Source organism: Phytophthora cinnamomi (genome assembly GCF_018691715.1).
Source record: "Phytophthora cinnamomi strain GKB4 chromosome Unknown Contig81, whole genome shotgun sequence".
NCBI classification, from domain to species: Eukaryota; Oomycota; class Peronosporomycetes; order Peronosporales; family Peronosporaceae; genus Phytophthora; species Phytophthora cinnamomi.
Window position 1 is genome coordinate 356206 of NW_027151014.1, and position 18736 is coordinate 374941.

Consider the following 18736-nt stretch of genomic DNA (forward strand, 5'->3'; position numbering starts at 1 on the left):
GCGCGGCGCCGTCTGCTCGGGCGCCGGCAGCGCCCCCGCCGGCACGGCCTGCCCGCTCAAGGGCGACGTGGCCACGGCCGACTGCCACTCGTACCTGCCGTCCTACGACGGATCGCAGTGCACAGCCAAGGAGGACGCCGAGTGCACCATCGTGAACGGAGACACGTGGGGCTGCGTCTTCCCGTCCGTGGGCTGCACGGGCAGCAGCTCGACGCCGTGCCCAGTGACAAGTTTGCCGGACACGAATGCTACGACGCCCTGCCCAGTGACTTCACTTCCAGATACAGAGACCTCGACCCCCTGCCCGGTGACTTCTCTTCCTGATACAGTGACCTCGACCCCGTGCCCCGTGACCTCGCTGCCAGATACAGAGACAACCACCCCCTGTCCCGTGACCTCGCTGCCAGATACAGAGACGACCACCCCGTGTCCCGTGACATCGCTTCCAGACACGGAGACGACCACCCCGTGCCCCGTGACGTCGCTACCGGATACAGAAGCCACTACTCCCTGCCCCGTCACCTCGCTGCCAGACACAGAGGCTACGACGCCTTGCCCAGTGACTTCCTTGCCGGATACAGAGGCTTCGGGCACTGAATCGGAGACTACTCCGTGTCCGGTGACTTCATTGCCTGACACTGCGGCGCCTACTACAGTAGGTTCATCTGCGTCGACGACGACCCCGTGCCCCGTGACATCACTCCCTGACACGAAGTCTCCCGAAACAGGTTCATCCAGCTCAACGACTACTCCCTGCCCGGTGACTTCGTTGCCGGACACAGGTGCTTCCGAGACGGGCTCGACGACGACGCCATGTCCTGTAACGTCGTTACCGGATTCGAGCACCTCTGGAACGGGATCTTCGGCCACAACACCTTGCCCCGTGACTTCATTGCCCGATACGACTGCCCCTTCAATGTCTACGCCGTCATCAACATCGACAGCAGCTCCATCTTCAACGACTCCGTGCCCCGTGACCTCGCTTCCGGACACTAATGCGCCGGTGACCTCGACTCCGTCCTCTACGACTCCGTGCCCCGTGACCTCGCTTCCGGACACTAATACGCCGGTGACCTCGACTCCGTCCTCTACGACTCCGTGCCCCGTGACCTCGCTTCCGGACACTAATGCGCCGGTGACCTCGACTCCGTCCTCTACGACTCCGTGCCCCGTGACCTCGCTTCCGGACACTAATGCGCCGGTGACCTCGACTCCGTCCTCTACGACTCCGTGCCCCGTGACCTCGCTTCCGGACACTAATGCGCCGGTGACCTCGACTCCGTCCTCTACGACTCCGTGCCCCGTGACCTCGCTTCCGGACACTAATGCGCCGGTGACCTCGACTCCGTCCTCTACGACTCCGTGCCCCGTGACCTCGCTTCCGGACACTAATGCGCCGGTGACCTCGACTCCGTCCTCTACGACTCCGTGCCCCGTGACCTCGCTTCCGGACACTAATGCGCCGGTGACCTCGACTCCGTCCTCTACGACTCCGTGCCCCGTGACCTCGCTTCCGGACACTAATACGCCGGTGACCTCGACTCCGTCCTCTACGACTCCGTGCCCGGTGACTTCGCTCCCAGACACGGACGTGCCGGCGACCACTACTCCATGTCCCGTGACTTCGCTGCCGGATACCACCGTACCGGTGACCACTACTCCGTGCCCGGTTACTTCGCTCCCAGACACGGACGTGCCGGCGACCACTACTCCGTGCCCGGTTACTTCTCTTCCTGATACGGATGCTCCGGCGGCTACTACTCCGTGTCCCGTGACTTCGCTGCCGGATACCACCGCACCGGCGAGCACAACGCCGTGCCCGGTTACTTCACTCCCGGACACGGACGTGCCGGCGACCACTACTCCATGTCCCGTGACTTCGCTCCCGGACACGGACGTGCCAGCAACTACTACTCCGTGCCCGGTGACTTCGCTCCCGGACACGAACGTGCCAGCAACTACTACTCCGTGTCCCGTGACTTCGCTGCCGGATACCACCGCACCGGCGAGCACAACGCCGTGCCCAGTTACTTCGCTCCCAGACACGGACGTGCCGGCGACCATTACTCCATGTCCCGTGACTGCGCTCCCGGACACGGACGTGCCAGCAACTACTACTCCGTGCCCGGTGACTTCGCTCCCGGACACGAACGTGCCAGCAACTACTACTCCGTGTCCCGTGACTTCGCTCCCGGACACGGACGTGCCAGCAACTACTACTCCGAGCCCGGTTACTTCTCTTCCTGATACGGATGCTCCGGCGGCTACTACTCCGTGTCCCGTGACTTCGCTGCCGGATACCACCGCACCGGCGAGCACAACGCCGTGCCCAGTTACTTCGCTCCCAGACACGGACGTGCCGGCGACCACTACTCCATGTCCCGTGACTTCGCTCCCGGACACGGACGTGCCAGCAACTACTACTCCGTGCCCGGTGACTTCGCTCCCGGACACGAACGTGCCAGCAACTACTACTCCGTGTCCCGTGACTTCGCTCCCGGACACGGACGTGCCAGCAACTACTACTCCGTGCCCGGTTACTTCTCTTCCTGATACGGATGCTCCGGCGGCTACTACTCCGTGTCCCGTGACTTCGCTGCCGGATACCACCGCACCGGCGAGCACAACGCCGTGCCCAGTTACTTCGCTCCCAGACACGGACGTGCCGGCGACCACTACTCCATGTCCCGTGACTTCGCTCCCGGACACGGACGTGCCAGCAACTACTACTCCGTGTCCCGTGACCTCTCTTCCGGACACGACCGATGCACCGGTGACGACGGCTCCGGCGGCAACGACGCCTTGCCCGGTGACTTCTCTTCCGGACACGACCGATGCACCGGTGACCACTGCACCGGCGGCAACGACGCCTTGCCCGGTGACTTCTCTTCCGGACACGACCGATGCGCCCGTGACGACGGCTCCGGCGGCAACGACGCCTTGCCCGGTGACTTCTCTTCCGGACACGACCGATGCACCGGTGACCACTGCACCGGCAGCCACTACTCCGTGCCCGGTTACCTCTCTTCCAGAGACGTCGTAAGAAGTAGCAGCAAATACCGTTGGCTCTTAACGTACATGAACAGTGATGCACAATTTTTGAATTTATCCTTGTCGCAGTTAAGTTGGCGGCAGCCATGACCAGCAGACCGAGTGGTACGCGTGCGGGACGAACGATGTCGTGGACGGCGTCTTGTTGAAACTGCTGTACGAGCTCGCGGGCTTGACGGGGGCTGCCTTGTTGGCAGCCTCCAGCGCTGCGGCAGCCGTCAGGATCTCCGACTCTGGTATGAAATGGTATTTTGACAAAAAATACTACAACGAAAGAACAAAACCTCAAAACACAAAACCTGCCGACCTGGACCCTGCAGAACGCAAATTATTGGGATGCCAGCACTGTTGATGGTCTGCGTAATTAATCAAATATAACACTTAGTATTATTGTGCTTTGCACGAACTTTGGCATGCGATTAAGGCTCTAAACCAACGAGCAAATCCTTCGCGATGATCATATATCGCAGCCTAACTAAGTTAAAAATAAGCTAATCAACCGCCAATCCCAAGCACAACGCAGAACAAGAATAAACGGGTTGCTACTGCAAGAATAGATCGGTTGTCGCTGCAAGAATGGCTGCAAGAATAGAACTTCTTGAAGTAAGCATCGATTTCGGCGGGGACACTTTCTCTCGCTCTCTTCGTCAGGACCTTGCGCGTTAAACCAAGGTCGAATTTCAGCGCACGGCATATAGTAGCAGTAGAAATGTTTGGTAGTACAGGAAACGCTGGCTTTAAAGCTGCTTGCAGCGCCTCGATATAAAAACAGGGATGTTCTTCGACGAAGCCCTTCACAAACTTGATAGTCACTGGAGGCCAGCGCGTCTTCCGTTCGATTCGACCGTTTGGAATGACGTTACCACGCCGACGGAACAGATAGCCCCAGCGAGAGATGGACCGCGTTGACACTCCCATCACTGAAGCCACAACCGTTAGATCAATATCGTAGCGGTAGGTTAGTACGATAGATCGCCAGCGCATGTCAATCGATATCATGATCGACTGAAAAGCAATCAGACGAAGCGAGCGAGTTAGAATGTCAGGACCGTAGTATTGTCGGATTTACTCCAGCCATTCAACGAAAGTAGGCACAACTCAACGTTAACTCGTTGTCTTAGCAGCTATTCTATCTTAAATCGACGAGTTAGCCTCCTAACTTAATGATGGGCTTATCGCCATGATTTGCTAAAACAACGAATTACGTCGTTGTTTAGACAGAAAGCATGCAAGGCACAATAGTATTGTGGTTTGCAGATATTTTGTCGCTCGGATTTAGGGCTTAGATCGATCTCTGAGATAAAATAATTCGAAGACATAAAAATGCGAGACGGTAGTAAATCGACCTCCAGCCGTAGGTAAGTCGCACCACCTCTTCCTACTTAACAGAACGGGCGCATCGTTGGTTCTCAGGACACCGAGGTAACGCCGCCGGCTACTGCTACTCCGGTACGGCTCTGTTGGACGTGTTTAATGGCTCGTTAGCTCCGTCTGTGAGTGCACGAGCGGCTCCTGCAACACTGGGCTTTCCGCTTCTCTGTGGCGCGAGCAGCTCCCCGCGATGTAAGACCACATGTTGATACTACGCTACCATTTACTTTAGGAAAAGCGTTTCGTATGAACCGCTGTAGCTCCTCTAAATAAAATGTAGGGTGGGCTTTCACGTACTTTCGAACACGGGTAACCACGGCACTCGGCCAACGCGACGAGCGGTTAGTTCGATCTCCTTCATCAACCACACCATCGGTCAAAAACAACTTGTACCAACGTTGCAGTGTTCGCACGTTAGGCCAAAATATATCGCTAACATACTGCATACAGATTCCATACACATGCATAAGAAAAACAGCTCGTCAACGGTAGTCGGGAGAGTGCATGCTGCACTTGTGCACGATGAAGGTTTTCGGAAACTGCGGTGCTTCGACAGATCGGCAGCGCGAACTCGTCAAGTGTCCAGATGTAAGTGTCCAATTGCATATTTTATATATATAAAGCACGGCATTATAATCCGTACACAGCCATCGCGATTTAAAATAAATCGGCCCGAATTGCGTTTTTGGATCGGCAATTCGACCACAGATAGCGTAAATCGAGATCGATATCGAGGCTGGTGAAAATAACTTGGTTCCATCTGTTTCTATATCGGGCGCCAGATATTATAACTCGGGCAAAACACTAGGTGAAAACGACAAACGCATTGCAAAGCATAATACAACGTAAGCTTAGCACATACCTGTCATAATTGATGTGTCGTTGGCTTCGCATGCCATTATGCAGCGGGGTTTCCTTGCCACGGAGCATTATTTATTTGTCGATGCTGTCCTCTAATCGGCGGTTTTGGTTGTTCTTGTGTATTTTTCGTTAACTGTATCGGGATAGTGACCGTGATCCCGAGGTTCCGGGGTGAGCTTCCGCCTTGTTGCAGCTGTCAAGGATAAAATCGTCTGTATGGATTCGTATTATAAAAACTTGCGCGGCGGTTGATTCGAAGACGCGCTGGACGCCAACACGAGGGCATTTGATAGTGCTGCCCTGCACCTCCTCACCACTGATGCTTCCGTGTCAAACGCTAGTGAGTTCCGCTTCAGATGTCTCCGTGCTCCAGCCCCATGGCGTCGTGTTTGACTCGCCTCGCCTGCTTTCAGAACGCTGCGCCGCTTATCTCGGGAGGGGCACCACCGGCGCGCTCAGCAGCTCGTAGCCCAGTGGGTTCTTGAACCAGCGAGCGAGGTGGTCCCAGTGCGTCTGGGGTCCCTCCGCCAGCTTGCTCTTGCCGAAGTTGGTGGCCTCGCTCGCGTCCTGGTCGCGACTGGGGCGGAACTTGATGTACAGCGCAACTTGAGCCGCGCACAGGAGCATGCCGAGCAGGTTGGGCACCATGACGAACATGTCCCCGGCCGCGATGGCGTAGACCACCCACAGCGCGGCGTTCCCGAGGAACACGGCGCTGATCGTGATCGGCAGCGAGGACGCGTCCTTGGTCTCGACCACCTTCTTCATGTTCGCCAGGGGCGAGGCGTACAGCGCGATGTTGATGGTCACAGCGATGAAGCCGAAGGTGGAGGCCACCCCGTCGTGGGTCTGGCCCGTAGCCCCGCAGCTGCCGAGGACCAAGTACAGTGTGGCAGCGGTGAGGACGCAAGCCGCTCGGGTCCAGATCTTGTGGACGGCCGCGCGGTCGGAGCTCCAGCGGTAGAAGATGGAGCTGAAGACCACGGACGTGGACATGCCGTACACATTGCAGACTAGGACGGGGAAAATGTTGTTGGACCAACACCCATAGATCGACCAGAGAAAACTGTTGCAGAACAGCAGCGTGATCGGCAGGATGGACACCTCGCCCGTCGACTGCGTCTTGTGGATGCGATAGAAGTCCGGCAGCGGCGAGATGCCGACCATGAGGGCCGCTACGGTCGTGAGCACTCGGAGCGCTCCGAGGACGGCTGCCATCTTGCAGCCCGGGCGACGGTGGGGAGAGTTGTCGTCAGAGCCAAGAACCAGTAGGTAGGGCAAACCTCGAGTCGAACGGCCAGCAACACAGGGAATGACCCATGCTGGGCATCCCGACCACCGCAGGAGCAGGATCCGGGTTGCTCAGACACCGAAGCAGGACGACAAGCCTGAAATACCAACAATGCCTTGAGCGCAAAAATAAGGATCATATAGCCGTTGACGGCGTTGGAATCTCCAGCTTTCTGGTCGACACTGCTGACTGCACGCTAGTGCCAGATCAGTCGAAGTCGGCGGGGAATGTCAAGTTGCAGTGCAGAATGTATCGACATCAATTGTCGACGAATGCGTGAGTAAATTGTCTTAGGCTGGTCTTGGAGTTTCAAAGTCTTCGTACGACGATGCAGGCGCGAAGGTGATGACCGCGGCCTCGGAGTTTGGAGCGAATTGCACCTTTTTCGTGGGGCTCGACTGGGGCCCAACATCTTCAACTATGCTGATCCCAACAACGGATGATGTATCTTCCGCGTCGTCGACCTCAGGCTCGGGGCGGTTCTTGATGCACAAGCCGACCTAAATGATGCTTAGGAAGACACCGAGAGCGTTGGGGGCAACGATGAACATGTCATTACTGAGCAGAGCGAACAAGACCCAGACCACCCCAGTGATCAAGTTGACGACGCACATCGTGACCAGCAGTGAAGCCGAGGACTTGGTGCGTATCACCAGCTTCGTCGTCTGTAGCGGCGACACAAAGAGACAGGTCTTGACGGTAACGGCGCAGTATCCAAGCGCAGTCTTTAGCTGGCTGGGTGACACGGAGACAGCCTCTGCTTTCGCGAGAAACGTGAAAATCGCCACTGAAAGGAGCGCCGCTGTCGTGCATGCTAGTATCATGTTCAGCGTGGCACGCTGCGTCGTACAACGGTAGAACACGGCAACGAACGCCGTTGCGACAAGCGCCCCGAACACGTTGATGGAGACGACAGGGAAATACCTCTCGATGGCAACCCCGTACAATCCCCACATCGTCGAATTGCAGCACAACATGATCATGGGCAGGATACGGACTTCACCGGTGTGTTTTGTCTTGTGAATCCGGTGAAAGTCTGGGTAGGGCGATAGACACAGCGCCACGGACGAAATGGTCGTTGCAACATTGACGATGGAGAGCGCGAGCATGGATGAGGTCGACTGTAGCTTGTCGAGTAAGACGCTTTGGTGCTCCGCGGCAAAATGGAAAGTGGTGTTCGCCAGCTTTGACCTCGTGATACTGCAAACTGAAGCTTTAAACCTGCGCTCTCAAAGCGACTGCAAGACACGCGAACACCCGAAACGAGTGCTTTTAAAACGGCCAGCGTGTTGGCCGTATTGTACTTGACCGACAAATACTAGTGCATCATGGCGTGGGTTTCATGGCCTTCGATTCTTACGGAAGCTGGCTTCGTCCGAGTTTGAGTTGGTGAATTGACCATAGAGCGCTTGTTGAAACGCTTTGTCAATCTCGGTTGCAGTCATACACCCATGCGCCACTACGCAACCTAGTTGCATCCGGCCCCGCGCAGCAGCAGCCATGTTCAAACAAAAGACAGTGCTACTGGGTGTAAGGGGAAGTCGAGCCGGCTTATTAGGACAGCTGTGCCTTTGATACCAAGCAGCTCTTTTCAAAACGTCTGCAAGACCAGTGTCTTTGGCCACGAAGGACTGCGATCTCTCTACGTGAACCCACTGCCTGCCAACGGATATTGACGACATCTCGTTGCGTGCGAGTGTAGCGGAGGCAAGGAGACAAGAGAGTATTGAAGATTTTTCTGGCTTGAGAGCTAAGCTGTCTGTGGTGTCTGTGGTGTCGCGACTACCCTGTACGACTTGGAGCGTACGAATTCGATTGCCACAGCCTCTGCGCAAGTAGTGGCCGCTACATGTAGTGCCATCTCGCTCCTGGCACGGGAAAGAGGCTCCTGTAGCTTGTCCATCTTGACGATTTCTTCGATTATCTTGGGCACCTGCGTCTCTGCGACCACTTCGATCACCTCAGCCTCGTCGATCTCTTGCTTCTTGGGGCGATACTTGACGCCCAGCGTCACTTGGACAACGCACATCGCCACGCCCAACGAGTTGGGGGTCAAGACGAACATATCGCCCCTGAGAATCGCGTACACACACCACAGCGCCCCGTTGAACAGGTTCACGACGCACATCGTGATCGGCAGTGAAGCAGACGATTTGGTTCGGACCACAAGCTTCATCGTCTGCAGCGGGGCTGCGTACAGACAAATGTTAATGGCAACCGCGCAGTACCCAAGGATTTCCACCAGTTGGTCGGTCGACACCGGGATGGCCCCTGTCTTGGCTAGGATCGTGAATGCCACCACTGCCAGAAGTCCTAGCCCGGTGCCTGCTGCCATCTTGTTCAGCGTGGCTCGATCTGTTGACCAGCGGTAGAAGACCGAGGCGAACGTGACCGTCGTAAGGGTTCCGAATATGTTGATGGACATGACGGGGAAGTAGCTGCCGCTGATGAGTCCATAGAGCCCCCACAACACGCAGTTGCAACACAGCATCAGCACCGGTAGGATGCGAACCTCACCCGTGCTCTTTTGTGCGTGGATTCGTCGGAAGTCTGGGTAGGGCGATAGGCATAGTGCCACAGACGACATCGTCGCAGCCACGTTGACGATGGAGAGCGCGAGCATTTTGCTGCTGTAACGCTACGGCTTGGGGCTTGTTGGCAGGACTAGAGCTTGGGTATTCACTGTCGAGATGGGAAGTGCCGTCGGTGGATTGGTGGTCATGCTGCTTCAGCTGTGATGGTCTTCATGAGAGACTGAATTAGAGTCAACTTCACCTTCGCCTGACCTGCACCGTCCCGTTTCGCGCCTCACAACATGCTTGATGATGAGCGAGGACGTGTCTGCTAGAAAGATCCGTGGCATTGCTGCAGCATATATTGTCGGGGACCGCTTTCCTCTTCGGATTCTTGAAACGGGTGCATGATCGCATAATTGAGCTCGTTTAGATACCGCAACCAGCAAACTATCTTCTGGCTCGTGGGAAAGTGCAACATCGAACACAGAGATGTGTGTAGGACGCACGAAGTTATCTTCAGGTGGTCGACTCAAGTTCAGAAGGCGCAGCGCTATGAAGAAAATGTGGAGTGGTGCGAATAGTAGTGGCAAGACGGCTCAACTAGAGGATCGATGATACGGAATAGCCAAGGTGTATTCTTCGGTAGTTGCCCGCGGGCTATCATATCGTAATCGTCTTGCGAGAAGTTCCTGCGCTGGCGCCTTGTAGTCGCGAAGCAAGGTGGCAATCCGGATTTATGCATTGGCGCTACAGAGCCCATGAGGCTTGACTTGAGTTGGTAGCCTAGTTCATCTCCCAGTTGCTGCCGATTTCGTAGGCGATTCGGCTGACGGCAGCCATGGAGATCCTCTCGCTCGGATCGAAGCAGCACATGAGCTCGATCAAATCCCACTCGTCGTCACGGAAAGGTTTGGGGCGTGGCGGGATCTGTTTCCGGTTAGCCACGTTTTGCGCCACCACGGCATCTGCGAGTTTTGGTCCCCACGGATATTCGCCACTAACCACTTCGATGGTACACATGGCGAAGGAGTAGACATCGGACGCAAAAGTGGGAAGTGCACCGAGCAAACATTCCTGTGCTTTCCAGCGGACGACCCTAGTAGCGAGTTGTTCCTCACCACCACCTGCGTTGCTAGACAAGAAGCTCAAGCCAAAGTCCGTCAGCTTAACCTTGGTCTGGTCTTCCCCCACAAGGATATTGTTGCCTTTCAGGTCGCCGTGAACAATTCCGCGGTCGTGGAGGTGGCCAAGAGCTCGAGCCGCATACCAGAGGCTGTCCCAAATGATGAGGCGATTCTTCCCTCTGAGGAACGATGGTAGTGTCCCGTTAACCGCGAGCTCACAGACGAACAGTGGCTGACCTTCGTGGCACGCACCGTACAACTTAATGAGGTTTTCGTGGTTCAGCGAAAACCACAGATCGAGCTCGTGTCGGAACTGATCTCGATACATCGGCAGCGTGCAATTCGTTAGCACTCGTTTGACGACAACATCTGTGTCGAGCCACCGTCCACGGTACACGGAACCGAAGGACCCAGAAGCGATGTATTCTCCCCTCTGCACCTGATAAGGAGGAATGAACCACACGGGGACAGTACCAATCTGCTCGATTTCTTTTCATCTTCCCTGCGCTTCGAACTGGACTAGTGCTTCCGCCTCGAACCGCTCAGTATCCGAATCCAGCTCAGCAAGGTACTCCATTGAATTTTCAAGACACGCATCCAAGGCTTCGCGGTGCTCAGTCGCGAACCTCTCCCATTTCGATTGCCAGTGATGAACAGGATCTGAGGCTTCAAGCTCCGGCGATCGCAAGATCAAACTGTCGATATCCTGCTCAATCTCGCAGCTTTGGTTGGAGATCGTACGCGAGGGGCACAAAGTCGCTGTCGCGTTATAGCTCAGTGGCGAGTTGTCTTCAAGAGAGCAGTAAAACCGCCACAAGATCAAGCAAAAACCATCCACCAACAGCGCGGAGAGGGGTTTGTCAGCACGGAGAAGCTGCTGATACAAATCTTCTAGCCGGGCATACGCGAGCAGATGCAATTAAGAAACTCTGGTTCTTGGCCGCACAAGTCTTTCGCCACTCGGAGGGTCTTAGCGATGGTTGTGCCATTTCCTAGTACGTGGCCACGTCTTCCACTTCTTGTGGAGGTGAATTTGAACCACGACTCTCCTGTTGCTGATCTCTCTCCTCCTCCCCTGCGAGCTTGTCCATCTCTCGCACGACCTCAGCGATGGTCATTGCGTGGGCAGGTCCAACAGCCGACCGTGACACCTATGTGCCTGTCCTCTTCGAAGATCGTAAACTCTGACTCGTAGCTTCGAAATTGTCCCCATTCAGCTAGTAAGCTGCCAGGATAATCTCTCTTCTCAATTTGAAAAGCAGAGCTCATGTGGTTTGACGTTCACTAACGCTTCATCACCTCTCACTCAAATATTTATTCTCGGCGCTTAGTTGACACATGAACCCGCTTGATCACGACGTCTGCGTCGAGCCACTTTCCATGATGAACACTTCCAAATGCGAAAGCCTCATCGTCAAATTCCACTTGATTGGGCGGAATGAACCATTCGGGGACGTCGTTGCTAGCTTCAAACGGAACTAGCTCGTCCTGGTTTCGAGGCTTGAGTTGCTTCCAGACAGATTTCCAGCGATGAATTCGAGTCGACCCACTCACTTCAGAGTACCGTGAAATGAGTTGATCGATGCCGCGATTTGCTCTGTAGCTCGCGCAGTTAACTTGGTTGGAGGCTTCCTCCTTCTCACATTCCCGTTGCAAAGCCCTGTGGCTTAATTTCTTGTAGAAGTCCCACAATAGCGTGCCGAACTCGTCGGCTAGTGATGGAGGTATTCTTTCGCAAGTTCTGAGCTGCTCGAGCACTTCCACTAGCCTACTCCACTCCATCCGATAAGTGTCAGCCAGCTCCACATTTGGGCGCACAGTTGACAAATGTTACACAAGAGCTTAGAGACCGTTTTCTTCGCTAGAGAACTACGTGGAACTCCACGCTCTCGCCATTGCTAGGGGGATCTCAGGAGCTGGCAAGTAGTGCGAATAGAGCGAGGCCAAAAACGTGCACGTCGTTGGCCATCGACGATGCATCGGAGTCGTCTGCTGCTAACAGCCCAGAGCTACCCAACAATCCTCTGCCGTCGCCCAACGACTCACCAATTTTCGATGGATAAACTTTCGCGCGATTTACCTCGGTCGTGCAGATACTAGAAGCCCAATGCACAACTATGCAGCAGTTGCCAGGCTACGGACGTGGTCTTGACTCTCTCCGTCAGACGCAGCCCCCTTTCGTGTACGATAAAGGAATTCCGACATGAGCATCTTGCGCACGTTCGGATGCCTCAGCCTGGAGTGCATATGCACCTGGTGGAGACACCCCTCCTGCGCGTGTCTGGGGGAAAAGATCTTGTCGGCGTCGGCCCACTCGTCGTTGGCGCCGTGAGCACACCGTCTTGTCCACCGCCGAGCTAGTCGCGCACGTAACTTCAACTGGTACCGCTTCAAGTGGTACCATCTGTCGTCGGGTTGTGGTTCCGTGTCACGGAGGGCGCGTCACTGTCTCGACCGTTACAATCGGCTGGTCCTCGGGGGACTTGACGTTGACAGACGTCCCCCGACCTGCAGCACTTCCCCTTCCTCCTGCTTTACTGCTGCTGCCGATGGCGCTGGCCTTCGAATTGCTGCGCGTGCTGGCCACGGCCTCGTCCGTGGTGCTCTACGTGTCGCCGTGGCCCGAGTTCCGGCGCATCCGGCAGCGCGGCTCGCCCGGGGAGATGTCGCTGCTGCCTGTGGTCATGCTCTTCTGCAACGCCTTCATGTGGTGTGTCTACGGCTGCGTCGCCGACAGCATCTTCCCGCTAGTCGTGGTCAACGCGTTCGGCGTGGCCACCAGCGTCTTCTTCTCCGCCGTCTACGTGCGCTGCAGCTCCGCGGCCCAGCGGCGCTACGCGCGCCAACTCTGGCTCGGCGCGGGGCTCGCCATGGCTGCGGCCACTGCGTACGCTGCTGCCGGCGTGCGGGGTGCCACCAACCAGCTGCCGACCGACGTCGCCGCCTCGCTGGGCGTCGTGTGCGTCACGGCCAACATCTGTCTGTTCGCGTCGCCCCTGGAGACCATGGGCCAGGTGGTGCGCTCCAAGTCGGCGGCCTCGCTGCCCATCGCGCTGTGCGTGGCGAACCTCGTGTCGGGAGCGCTCTGGTCCACGCTGGCCATCGCCCAGCGCGATATGTTCGTGCTCGCGCCCAACGCGCTGGGCACCGCGCTGAGTCTGGCGCAGGTGGCGCTCTACTTGGCCTACCCGCCACCGCCCGAGGGCGTGCTACGCCCCGAGCACTCACGGCCGTTGCCGCTTCCGGTGATCATGACCGCTTCGAAGAACGACGAGGTCAGCGTCAAGGTCGCGGTGCAGGGGCCCGTGTTCCTGCCGGAGGCGACGTCGCTGACGCCTCTCGTGGCGGGCAGGGGCGAGGTAAGGCCGTTGCTGCCGATCACCTACGGGTCCAAGAGCGTCCAGGTGACTGCTGCCTGAGTGGTGTATCAACCAGCTTGCTGGAAGGTAGCAAGCTTCAAGACCATCGAAGAGGAAGAGGAGGAGTGTATTGAATGCGCAGCTTCCTTCGTTCCCGAGCTTTCGCCATGTTTGCCTTCTACTGTCCAGGCCTACCCGCTCTTGGCCAGAAGCGCAGACTCCAGCCAAATCGCGTCGACGTCAACCACCGATGCGTTCGAGACCGCGACGAGCACGACTATACCTCGGTGGTTAATAATTCTTTGTGGGGGATGGGAGTCATCGGCGGAGGATTGAAGCAGCCCAGCCCACAGACTATCATCGCATGGTCGTCCCGATAACTTCAAGCGGTACAGCCGAGCTCGAGCACACTCAACGTGGTTCTCCTTTGAACGTCACCCACGCGCCAAAGCTTGCCGTGCTCGTCCGAGCTAGCGCGTTGCGAACCGATCCTCGCGTCGGCCTCAGGACTGCTCACATCTGCGCGTTGCACACCGTCCAGTGTGGCAGCACGAAAGTCATCGGTGAGATGAGCGCGACGCTAACGCCAGGAGGCTGTCAATGTTATTGTTGACGAGATACTCGTGACGCCACCACTTCCAGTTTTCGTCCCCACGTTCGAGTCGCCTTTTGCCGCCAGGATGCTTGCACTCGACATCACCAACGTCGTTGCGTGTATCACGACCGTCGTGCTGCTCTTCTCGCCGTCGCCAGACTTCCGGCGGATCCACACGCAAAAGTGCACGGGCGAGGTGCGCGTGCTGCCCGTGCTCATGCTGGGCCTCAACTGCTACATGTGGGCAGTCTATGGGCTCGTCATCGACACGTACTTCCCCGTCTTGTCCATCAACGCCTTCGGGGCGCTCGTCTCGCTGGGCTTTACCCTAGTCTTCTACCGCTGGAGCTCGGACCGCCCCTCGCTTCACAAGATGGGCGCTGTCGCCGGCGGGTGGGCCACGCTCGTGCTGCTCTTCGCGCTGCTCTGCAAGACGGACACCATCTTCGTCCCGCCTAATGCCCAGGAGAAGATCGTCGGGTACTTGGCTGTGGGCATCAACGTCGCGCTCTACGCCTCGCCGCTTCAGACCATGAAGCTCGTGCTGCGGACCAAGTCGGCCGCCTCGCTCCCGGCCACCATGTGCTGCATGAACCTGTTGAACGGGTCGCTCTGGATGCTCTACGGCATACTCGCCAACGACATGTTCGTGCTTACCCCCAACGCCATGGGCGTTGTGCTGAGTGTCGTCCAAGTGGCGCTGTGCGTCAAGTTTCGACACAGCGGCAGCATCGAACGTCCAGGTGCCCATAGCGATGCAGTGATTCTGTCTCCAGCAGCGGACGTCACCAAGTCCTCAGTCTACGAGGCCGTAGAGTTCTCGGATTGAAGCACGAACCACGCTACTGGGACTCGCACACTCCACCATTCGACCACATCTTAACACGAAGTTGATGGATTCCTGGATCGACTTCCGCCTTGCGAACATACTTTACTATTGTGCGGCATACAGTACATGTACACTACTCATGACAGAATGCAGCAGATGCATCTCTCCACCTCAGCATAGACTAGGACGACGTAGCACCGAGGGATCGACCAACGTCGACAATTGGTGTGGCGATAACACCGGCAAAAGGCGATCGTACACCTCATGTCACGTGCTGAGCGCGTCTGTGAGCAGAGTCCGCGTCACGAGGTTCACCTCGCAGCGTACCATCCAGGGCTTAAACACGGCTAGAGCCTGCGCCATTCACCAGGCACAGATTATCTGGACTGAACAAGCATTGCGGAGTTGATAGGGGGACGTACCTGCTCCACTTCCACTGCCTGTGGGGAGAACAGGATGAGCAGCGCGATCACGAGCGCTTCGTATATGTACTTTTGCCACGTGAGCGCATGGATGACATGACGGAGCTGTTACAGCGGATAGCCATGCAAGTGGAATGCGGGCCGGGCAATCAGCTCGAAGGAATAGCGCCTCCAACGGAAAAGGCTGCGCGAATGAACCTCACCTTGTGACGAATGGCCTCCGAGCTCGCGAGGTCCACGAGCAGCTTGGACACGTCCGCCGGTGCTACGCGTAGCAGCCAGGAGGCCAACAGCGGCACAATCTGAAAAGCGAGGCACAGTTATCCGAACGAGGTGAGCGCCACCGTGGGGATTTCTGGTTTTCATACCTGCATCCACCAGCAGCAGCAAGAAGCACGCACCGAATCGCGGCTTTGTCGTGTGGGGAAGTCGAACTTGGCGCTGTGGCGGATCAGCACCTCCATGATCTCCAGGTTGGCAGGCATCTTTACCGCAACGAAGACTGGGAACGGGTGGCGCTGCTCACTCTCACAACTGTTAGCCGGAGGTATCGGTGTCGTTGCTGGCAATTTAGCCACGGCTAAGCCGTACCCGATCGTCGTGGTCGAGAAAGCTGGCGGTGCTGTCGCAATTCTGCAGCACGTCCATCGTGATGGAAGGGTGGCTCAGTACGGCCGCGTTGTTCATTGCGTTGTTGGAAGCCTCGGCCAGACCCGTGGTGTGGCTCTCGTTCGTCTTGTGCTGTTGAAGCAGCATCTCGAGGATCTCCGGCCGGCCGCGAGCGCAGGCGACTTGCACGGCGTTTTCGCCCTTGGCGTTCGTCCAGTCCGCCGAGATGCCGCGCTGCAGCAGAAACAGCGCGCAGGACGGAGCGTCGTACTCGGCTGCGATGTTGAGCAGGCGGCTACCAAGCTGACGAGCTCGACACAGAGGACAGAGAAGACAGGCAAGCATTCCATGGTCAGCTTCGAGCTCACCGATCGGTGCTGGCGCACTGCAGAACTCGATCACGTCGCCACCGCGCGCCCACTCCACTCACCTCCTCGCCGTCCTCTTCGGACAACCTGTCGCGCACTCGGTCGTACAGCGTCTCGAGGATCCCCGCGTACTCGTGGCGCACCGCCATGACCAGCGTCTTGTCCTGTGACACACGACCCACCACGCGCCAGTTAGTTCCGCGCGCGCCGCTCTCCCCTCGACGACTCGGCATCGGCCGTTGAAGAAAGGAGATACCCCGACAGAGTTGACCAAACTGGGGCAGTTGTCCGCCAGCGCGTTGACGATGTCGGTGAAGCCGTGCTCGCCGGCGATGTCCATGGCGCTGCGGCCCTGCTGATCCAGCACGCTGGCGTCCGCGCCGTGGGCCAGCAGCTTCTCGACGTGCTTGATGAGTCCGTACTCGGCGGCGTTCAGCAGCGCCGTGTCCCCGGACTGCGACGACGCAGAGAGAAAGAGGGTCAGCAGCAGCTCGACAGGCAGGCCGACAGCTCAGCCTAGCCGGTAGACTAGGGCCAGCCACCGACCGGTACGACGGTACTGCACCTCGCTGGGCTGGTCCACGCAGGCGTTGTGGTCCAGCAGCAGGTCGAGCACGCTGGTGTCGATGTCCCGGTACGAGGACCGGTCTCGCACTTGCCGGCGCCTGGACATGGCCATCTACAATGCAGCAGGCAGGCAGGCAGCAGCCAGGTGAGTGAGGCCCAGAAGACCGGCAGCCGTTGACGCAGACTGAAGGCACCGACCGCGACGGGCGACTGGATGTCGATGCAGCGCGAGCGCAGCAGTAGCGTGGGCCGCATCTTCTGCAGGCAGATGCGCATGACGTCGACCTGCAGCGCCGTCATGCCCGCCTGAATACACACAGAGCCACCGAGCGAGCGAGACGCAACGGAGAGAGAGAGAGGTCAGCCAGCCAGCCAGCCAGCTAGCTAGGTAGCTACTGTGTATTGATCTACTACAGGCAGGCAGGCAGGCAGGCACCTTCACCTACCTGGTCTTGCAGCTCGATGTCGGCGCCGTGGTCGAGCAGGAACTCGACGGCGGCGCTGCGGCCTCTCCAGACGGCGAGGTGCAGCGCCGTGGAGCGCTTGAAGGTCTTGGCGACAGTCGCAACGCCGGACAAGGGCAGTAGTAGCAGCAGCAGTCGTTAGTAGTCGGAGTCTCATTGCCACCTCTTCTCTCTTCCTCTCTCCCCTCTCCTCCCTCCTCTCTCTCTCTTCAGTGCTGATGCCAACCTGGTGGTGGAGCGGCGCGTTGATCAGGTGGGGGCTGGCGGCCAGCAGCGAGCGCAGCGCGGCCACGTCGCCGGCCTCAGCCGCGGCCAGCCACCTCTGCTCCGCGCCGGAGTTGGGCGAGTGCGTCGCTGGCGGCGGGGGCGCAGGGGGACGAGCTGCCATGGGCGTCGCGCAGTGTCCACTCGTCGCGTTCGTTGCGTTGGCGCAAGTTCTCGAGTGAGGGGGCCGACGTGATGGCTGCCAGCGCCAGCGGCTCAGTGGCCGGCGCGGTCGTGAGCCCGAAAGTGGAAACGCTGCTTGTGACCATCTTCGAGCTGTGGAGGCAGGCCCGTGATGGCAGGCGAATCTAGAAGATTCATGCTGCCTGGAAACGCCTCTGTGGCAGTGTGGTTTTGAGACTGCAGGGGTTTTTGGCAGCGCTCGCACAGAAGGGTGGAGGGCTCCACTCCGCTCGATTTTCGGTCCTGCATGGACGCGTTGAAGTTGACCATAATATTGCGAACACCCAGCCCTTCTGACAAGCTTAATATGCTTGTCAGAAGCATAATATGATTGTGAGAAGGGCTGGGTGTTCGCAACTTGTTCCGCCAAGTCGTCCATGCTGCTCTTGTCGGGCCCTTTCCGATTTGGGCGGACTGCACCACAGCTCTCCTCTGTTGCAACGGCGGCAGCTCAAGGACCCGCCGAGCGAGTAGCTCCAGCGGTTGAAACTGTCACGTCACTCTTTCGGGTGAGTGCCTTTGACGTTGGCAGCTACACAGCCTAGCTCTAAAGGTGTACTGCAGAGGGCGCTATGGCGCTCGAGGTCGAGGTTGGGTGGCGCTATACTCCTGCTTCGGTTCAGTTTCATTGCTAGCACCGACTAATCTAGAAGAAAACGCAAGTACTGGTCGGCGGAGGCAGGCAAAAGCCAACTTGGGCCTGAACCCTATTTCCGGTTAGGCGACTAAACTCTCGAAAACGGAAGCTCGCGCTGCAGGCATCAACGAACTGCGACGAAGGATCGAGAAGCAAGAGAAAATTGCTCAGTGTTCCTCACTCCCGAAGAAGACTTACATTGTCGTCGACAACTACTCTTTCAAC

General features: G+C 57.6%; 7 protein-coding genes across 7 annotated transcripts; 3 read left to right on the forward strand and 4 right to left on the reverse strand.

Moving 5' to 3' along the window:
* Nucleotides 1–1866: 1866 nt before the first annotated feature.
* On the forward strand, nt 1867–2247 carry IUM83_12427 (uncharacterized protein; the record flags this gene model as incomplete). The annotated part of the gene is made up of 1 exon (XM_067937051.1): nt 1867–2247. The coding sequence occupies one exon, from the start codon at nt 1867–1869 to the stop codon at nt 2245–2247; it is 381 nt and encodes a 126-aa protein (XP_067785352.1).
* A 3462-nt stretch (nt 2248–5709) lies between these two features.
* On the reverse strand, nt 5710–6501 carry IUM83_12428 (MtN3-like protein; the record flags this gene model as incomplete). Its single annotated transcript, XM_067937052.1, has 1 exon — nt 5710–6501. One exon carries the CDS (start codon nt 6499–6501, stop codon nt 5710–5712), a length of 792 nt encoding a protein of 263 aa, XP_067785238.1.
* A 573-nt stretch (nt 6502–7074) lies between these two features.
* IUM83_12429 (MtN3-like protein) lies at nt 7075–7683 on the reverse strand (the record flags this gene model as incomplete). Its single annotated transcript, XM_067937053.1, has 1 exon — nt 7075–7683. The coding sequence occupies one exon, from the start codon at nt 7681–7683 to the stop codon at nt 7075–7077; it is 609 nt and encodes a 202-aa protein (XP_067785351.1).
* Nucleotides 7684–8324: 641 nt separating this feature from the next.
* On the reverse strand, nt 8325–9197 carry IUM83_12430 (MtN3-like protein; the record flags this gene model as incomplete). Its single annotated transcript, XM_067937054.1, has 1 exon — nt 8325–9197. One exon carries the CDS (start codon nt 9195–9197, stop codon nt 8325–8327), a length of 873 nt encoding a protein of 290 aa, XP_067785252.1.
* A 3566-nt stretch (nt 9198–12763) lies between these two features.
* IUM83_12431 (MtN3-like protein) lies at nt 12764–13633 on the forward strand (the record flags this gene model as incomplete). The annotated part of the gene is made up of 1 exon (XM_067937055.1): nt 12764–13633. The coding sequence occupies one exon, from the start codon at nt 12764–12766 to the stop codon at nt 13631–13633; it is 870 nt and encodes a 289-aa protein (XP_067785253.1).
* Nucleotides 13634–14253: 620 nt separating this feature from the next.
* On the forward strand, nt 14254–14997 carry IUM83_12432 (MtN3-like protein; the record flags this gene model as incomplete). Its single annotated transcript, XM_067937056.1, has 1 exon — nt 14254–14997. One exon carries the CDS (start codon nt 14254–14256, stop codon nt 14995–14997), a length of 744 nt encoding a protein of 247 aa, XP_067785350.1.
* Nucleotides 14998–15264: 267 nt separating this feature from the next.
* Nucleotides 15265–17815, reverse strand: IUM83_12433 (Ankyrin repeat domain-containing protein 50; the record flags this gene model as incomplete). Its single annotated transcript, XM_067937057.1, has 11 exons — nt 15265–15351; nt 15420–15524; nt 15623–15721; nt 15821–15937; nt 16011–16331; nt 16459–16560; nt 16653–16850; nt 16962–17075; nt 17162–17269; nt 17410–17514; nt 17654–17815. 11 exons carry the CDS (start codon nt 17813–17815, stop codon nt 15265–15267), a joined length of 1518 nt encoding a protein of 505 aa, XP_067785248.1.
* Between the last annotated feature and the right edge of the window lie 921 nt (nt 17816–18736).